The sequence below is a fragment of the Elaeis guineensis genome, chromosome 15, assembly GCF_000442705.2.
Source record: "Elaeis guineensis isolate ETL-2024a chromosome 15, EG11, whole genome shotgun sequence".
NCBI lineage: Eukaryota > Viridiplantae > Streptophyta > Magnoliopsida > Arecales > Arecaceae > Elaeis > Elaeis guineensis.
In genome coordinates this window covers 67,157,435-67,164,113 of record NC_026007.2, presented here as the reverse complement: position 1 = coordinate 67,164,113, position 6,679 = coordinate 67,157,435, and the positions used below count along the sequence as shown (strand labels likewise).

The following is a 6,679-nucleotide window of genomic DNA, read 5'->3' as shown; positions in this document are numbered from 1 at the left end:
CATGGCGCTGGCTGTTACGCCCATAGGAAAACTCGCACAAATTGTCTGCAGCTTGTTCTCCCTAGAAAGTCCGAATAATGGATTGCACTGGCTTACTTCAACTAGATAAAGGTTCCAGCTCACGGAGTCACAAGAACCCTTGTCTTCCATGTTTAATCTATCTACAAGAGAAAAAACTAGACTCTCTTAAAGAAATCTAGATTCACATGAAGTGCCTAATTAGTCATTTGATCATTGAGAATATAGGTGCAGATGAGTCACGTTGAGTCTTTCTCACTTGACTCGTATTATCTACATTCATAGTTATTATATATTTTACATCAGCTTTTATATTTCCTCTTGACTTCTTTAAATTTTTCATGCTACATTTTTTTTTCCCATGTTATATATATATATTCAGGTTAGAATCAGATTGATCGGATTTAAACTCAGATCCAATCCGATCAAAACTCTATAATAGAGATCCTATATCAATGATCCAAACCGTTGAATGTAATATACTACTTTAAAACTGCTTGCACATAAAAAATCATATGATTTAGAGATCGTTAACCTATGCATCAAGTAGTTAAAAATTGAATAGTTTAAATAAAATTTAATTAAATATATTTTTTAATCACTTGATGCGTAGACTAAAAGTCTTCAAATCATATGATTTTTAGTATGCAAGTAGTTTGAGATAGTAGATCATATCTTATGTTTTATATTTTTTTTATCTTACTAGTAACAACCTAGTTCTGCATTAATTAGTGAAGCATTCAGACAAGCTTTGTGGTTGGGTCAAGTATAGTTTACAAGTGACTGAACCTGGCTTTAAGGAATTGGTTATGATTGCAGGTATATTGCATTGACATTGAGCTAGCTTGAAGAAATGTAATAAGGATTGTTTTTAGCTCTAAAATTAACTGACCGTTGACCTATCATTTGTGTGTCCAAGTCATTTTTTGCCCCCAAGCATTATCTACATATTTTTCTGGTGTATTCTTTTCAAATTTCAAAATATAACTCTAGTTCATATTACCTACATATTTTTTGCCCTCTACGCCAAATGTTTTTACTTTTTATGTGCTCATATGCTCTTTAATTTAATCTTAAAATATTTAAATATTGCAATGTTGGATTTTTTGCTTCTTTATCTTAACTTGGTTTTAAACCATTAGCAATATTGAAAATGTTGTATTTATTATTTTTTATATTTTAAGTGTAGCTCTATAGAAATTCAGCATGGATTTGATACCTTTAAAAAAATGCTTAATATGAAAATAAGTCTGTTCCCATCTCTTATAGGATTAAATTTAGGTCCTGTCTAAATTTAAAAGGGCCAGGCTATTTTTTTGAATAAATATTTGTCAATAAAATTGAGTGCATTCAAGTCATATTGAGTCGGTCCAATTTTAAAACCATACTAGACTCGGTTGGCAATCAAGTAGTGATCAAGAAGATTTGTACAATTATAGATCTTTTTCTCTTTAAAAGAAGCAAAAAAGATAGTCCACCCCCTCCTCCTGATGTAGGGTAGTCCATGGGATGGAACTTGTTAGAGGTAAAAAGAATGCTAAAAGTTTAAAGATTGCTAGAAATTTTGTTCAATCTTAAGTTTACTAGAAATTTTGTTCAACCTTGAGTTTTCAAAGAATTGTCTTATAAAGATATGATCTCAATATACAATTAAAAATGAAAGCAGCCATACTCACAATAGCAATATCAATTACCAAAATTAATATAATTTTCTTATTTCTCCTTGAATCATCGTCCAAGTTGAAAAGAGTTTATTTGTTCTACAAAAAATATTTATGACATAGATATACATGCACAAATGTAAGCATATCATTCCTTTATCTCCTATTTAACAAATACTTCCATGAAAAATGCTCCAACTCTTCAAAGATTTTTTTTTTTTTTTTTCCAAGGTTCAACTGAAGATATTTTCTAAGTTATAAAGAACAAAGTTAGCATTTGTGCCCCTAACTAACCACCCATCTATTATATATGGCATTAAAAATCAGGTTTATATTATTTTAGGATATGTTTGGATGATTGACCCAACATTTTATAGGATTTGTAGGTTCGACCGGTACAATTAATGATATAAGATTGGGTTAGATCTATATTCATAAATATCCAAAATATTATTGGGATGAGCCTATCCAAATTATATAGGAAGAAAAAAAGATTCAAACCAGCTTATTGAAAATATGTTCTAGGTATTTATCAACATAAATCTAGCCCTATCTAATTTTACTGGTTGTATTGATTAAATCCATAAATTTTATAAAATTTTAAGCCTAACCATTCAAATAGGCCTTCAGTTGGATTCTCAGGTAAACATGCCATGAAACCTTTCTTAAATTTCCATAGTTTTTTTTTAGCTTGCTTGAACTCTTGCATTAGTGTTCCTTTAAAATTAATTCATGCTAATGTCACGAATATCTAAATTCAATTTTATTTGAAAAATAAATGATGAAAAAATCGCCAAAAGTTCAAAATTCAATCACATCTCTGTTCCATGACCATCCCGTCCAACTCAAAACTAGTGAACAATTTGTACCCACATGTCTAAGTAGAACTATTTGAACAACCTGTTCGCGCGTCCGCGTACTTCTGTACATCATCTCCGTCCGTTGGGATAACGTCTCCCCGCCGTCGCTCGCCTTTGGCTCTGTTTAGTCTATACCCTGTATTAAATTAAAACCAATTAGTTTACCAACGAAAAGACCAATTAGAATGAGAATTATTAATTTAATTAAATCAATAATCACCCTTAATTAATTCTTAATAAATTAAAGCCGCCACCTCCGCTTCTCCCCTTCCGTTCCCCCGGCTTTCTTTCTTCCATTTTTTCTCCGCTGCTTCCTCCATTTCCACTCCGATTCTTCTCTCTCTTGGCATCGAGCTCCGGCGGAGGTGACGACGGCGATGGCGGCGACGAGGGAGGAGAACGTGTACATGGCGAAACTGGCAGAGCAGGCGGAGCGATACGAGGAGATGGTGGAGTTCATGGAGAAGGTCACGGCGGCGACGGTGGAGGGGGAGGAGCTCACGGTGGAGGAGCGCAACCTCCTCTCCGTCGCTTACAAGAACGTCATCGGCGCGCGCCGGGCCTCGTGGCGTATCGTCTCGTCCATTGAGCAGAAGGAGGAGAGCCGCGGCAACCAGGACCACGTCGCCGCCATCCACGATTATCGGGCCCGGATCGAAACCGAGCTCACCAAAATCTGCGACGGGATCCTTAAGCTTTTGGATTCTCGCCTCGTCCCATCCGCCGCTGTCGTCGACTCCAAGGTCTTCTACCTCAAGATGAAGGGTGACTATTACCGCTACCTAGCCGAGTTCAAGACCGGATCCGACCGCAAGGACGCCGCCGAGAGCACCCTTAACGCCTACAAGGCCGCTCAGGTCCCCATCCCATTTCGATCCGATCAGATCTGATCTTACTTTCAGAATGGATCGAGAAATTTTGGTTCTTTTCGGAATTGATGGTGGATTTCATTAGGGTTTGGGATGTTGATCTGGATGTTGAATATGGCAGGATATGGCGTTGTCGGAACTGGCACCGACGCATCCGATCCGGCTGGGGCTGGCGCTCAACTTCTCAGTCTTCTATTACGAGATCTTGAATTCGCCCGACAGGGCTTGCACTCTCGCCAAGCAGGTGAGCAGATAGCTCCTGGTGTTTAGATTTCGATTCGTAGAAATGAATTATATTTTAGGGTTCTTTTTTCCCCTTTGATTTGATTAGTTGTTCGGCTGATCGGAATTGGGAGCTTTTTGTTTCTTTGGTTTAGGCTCCATTTGATTCTAAACTTCTAAGCTGTTATGTATAGCTTCATGATTACAACTTATTTATATATAATTTTTCCAATTTAGCTGAGATTAATCAACCAGAAAACTGATATTTAGCATTACATGAGCTTATTTGTACTTAAATAGAGAAAAATTAGGAGGTAAAAAAAAAAAATTTGAAAAGTGGTGAAATCTCGGAGTTATCTGTAGGACATCTATGAATTTTGAGGTTATTTATTATTGCATGATATTCTAGATTGTTTATTTTGAAGTATGCTAAGTAATACACAGAACTTGGAGGCATTCTTTTAGGGATATACTACTTGTGATGCCAAAATTTGTGCAATCGATAGAAGAATTATCAGTCACATGTTTTTCAGGATATAATATCAATTAGTGGGGAATCATTATTAATGAATGCTTAGTAGATAATATTGAAAATTGCTATAAGGCCCGAACTATTACCATATAAAACCTCTGCATGATTGGAATGCACTAGGGGATTGATGCGATTCGCAGTGGTGTTGTGCTATAAAGAATTGACCCCCTAGTCCCACCTGGCTTGCCGGCAGTGCAGTTTTTTTTTCTCTCTTGTTGTAAAGGGTTGATAGGGTTGGCCATTTAAAATTCATTACTCGATACAATACTATGGTAGGGATATCTGGTAGGAGTTTATGTAAGGACTATGTTTGTTTCAGTTTCTTTGCTTTACTAAATTTCATGGAAATTTACTTGGAGTTGCTTATTTCCAAAATGTGCCACCAGCCATTCTACGATTATCTAACTGCCTAAAAGTCTTCTGCAATTTTTCTTTTGAGGTTGTTTGAGTGGGCCAATGCAGCACATAGGTAGGTTGTCCAAGCCACTAGATTTTTACCAGAAGATCAGGTGATGGAGATAGTCATCATCTTCTTTTTAGTTGTGGTGCAAGTCTCCAACCTCCCTTTCGGAGATGTTGTCATGCTATCCTAATTTTTGCTTATCTGTGGTCATTCCAAATCTATCATGTTTCTTCCCTTTCTCAATGCTTTTCAATAGCTTAGCTAAAACTGCAGGAACCTGTTACTTTTGTGCGTTATGTGTATGTCATTCCTGGATGCCCAGACACCCCTTGAACATATATGTAAGTGTGATGTAGTGTACATACAGTCTTGTTACATTTCCTATGCTTTAGGGTTGCTGTTTTCTAAGTTTCAGCTATTCCAAAATATGAAGTTTCCAGTTGATTCCTGTTCTGTGTTTTCTGTTAGAAGACAGTACTACTTTTCTGATCTATCTAATTGTCTGTTTCTATTGAATTAGAATATGGAGGATCCCTCCATTAATTCAGGTCACCGACCCACCAATGGTGCTAACTGTTGGGATAACCCCTGGTGCAACAATTTTTATATGATGGTTTATCACCGAATTTCTTTTTTCCTTTTTTTTCTTCTCTAAAGGATGTACATTCTGTACATTCTTATTCATGTGCATTTTGGATAGTAAATGGCTAAGTTAAATGTGATCTTGGCTGTGATTGTGTCCTGTGCCTTTTATTATACTTCTAGAGATTTCATTTTGTCCAAAAATTTGACAGATGAACTGCTCTTTTGTGATTGAGGTGTTATGCAGCATATCAGCTTTCTGTTGGCCCATGCATCTGATCTGAGTTCCAAATGACCTCGTGTGGCTATGGGTTCTTGTGTTGTTTTGCTTTTGTAATTCTACATATTGTTCTAAGGGTCTTCCTTTTTGCTGTTATTTTTTATTAGGCTCAGAAAGAAAGGACCTTCCCATTGTTAGAGTTTCTGTCATTGCTTGTACTTTATCTGACTTACTCTTGCACCAAGAAACCTATACATTTGGGGGATGATTACAGTGTATACTGTTGGCTTTTCTATGTATTAAAATTATTCAGCTCGGTTTCGCATCCTGTTTTCAGGCTTTTGATGAAGCAATTTCTGAGCTGGATACTCTTGGAGAGGAATCGTACAAGGATAGCACTCTAATCATGCAGCTTCTCCGTGACAACCTCACCTTGTGGACTTCTGATATGCAGGTGTTTCACATGTGCTGATAGGCATTCTCAAAATTCTACCTGCCATATCTTAATCTGGTCTTGTGCAGAATCAAGATTAATGTTATTTGTGTATTATCTGTAGGATGATGGGGCAGATGATATCAAAGAAGCAACCAAACATGAGGATGAGAAGTAGCTGAGAAAAATAATTCTAGTTCTCAGCTGCTTTTGGTGATTTTTATGGTGTGTCAGCTTGCAGATTGACTCTCATCTTCATTACCAAGTCTGTTTTATTTCCTGGCTTGTGATCTAGAAAATCGTTTATTTTATGTGACTTTTCTTGTTGGCGTCTTTTCTCCTTTTCTTTTTTCTTTTTTATTTTCTTCTTCCAATTAGAAGGTCTGCTGCAGTTATGTTTTAATGCTACAAATCTGCTGTTGAGTGTTTGACGTTAAAAGTTCCTGTCTTATAGTGGATCTAATGGTTCTATTTCTTATGAAATGGGGAGCCTTATCTTGGATGCTTTGAAAATTCTACAGTGTTCAGCTTTTTGCTATATTATTCTGTTACTGGTACTGAGGTGCATGTTCCTGACGAATGTCAATTGATAGGATGATAGTTGTCCAAAACATTGGATTTGTCTCCCCATTTGTGAACTTGAAATGGCAATGAAATGGGGTCCTTCAGTTATGTCTAAGAAAGCTCCATTGGTATGCTTATTCTGAATATCGATTCATGCTCATCTTATCAATAGAGCATTCGTGAGCTAGCATGTATCTGATCAATAAATGGTATGGATGGACTATCCCGGTTAGCTTTGCCATGTTTTTAACAAGCAAGGTAAATAGTGCTGGATGTATTGTATCGGTTACTGTGTTTTGTCTGTGTTTCATAGAC

The 6,679-nt window shown here is 36.6% G+C and overlaps 1 protein-coding gene across 1 annotated transcript; it reads left to right on the top strand.

Annotated features, from left to right (window-relative positions):
- The first annotated feature begins 2,797 nt into the window (after positions 1-2,797).
- Positions 2,798-6,313, top strand: LOC105058447 (14-3-3 protein 6). The gene is made up of 4 exons (XM_010941390.4): positions 2,798-3,396; positions 3,530-3,652; positions 5,705-5,821; positions 5,925-6,313. The coding sequence occupies exons 1-4, from the start codon at positions 2,917-2,919 to the stop codon at positions 5,976-5,978; spliced, it is 774 nt and encodes a 257-aa protein (XP_010939692.1). The 5' UTR covers positions 2,798-2,916; the 3' UTR covers positions 5,979-6,313.
- Positions 6,314-6,679: the final 366 nt, after the last annotated feature.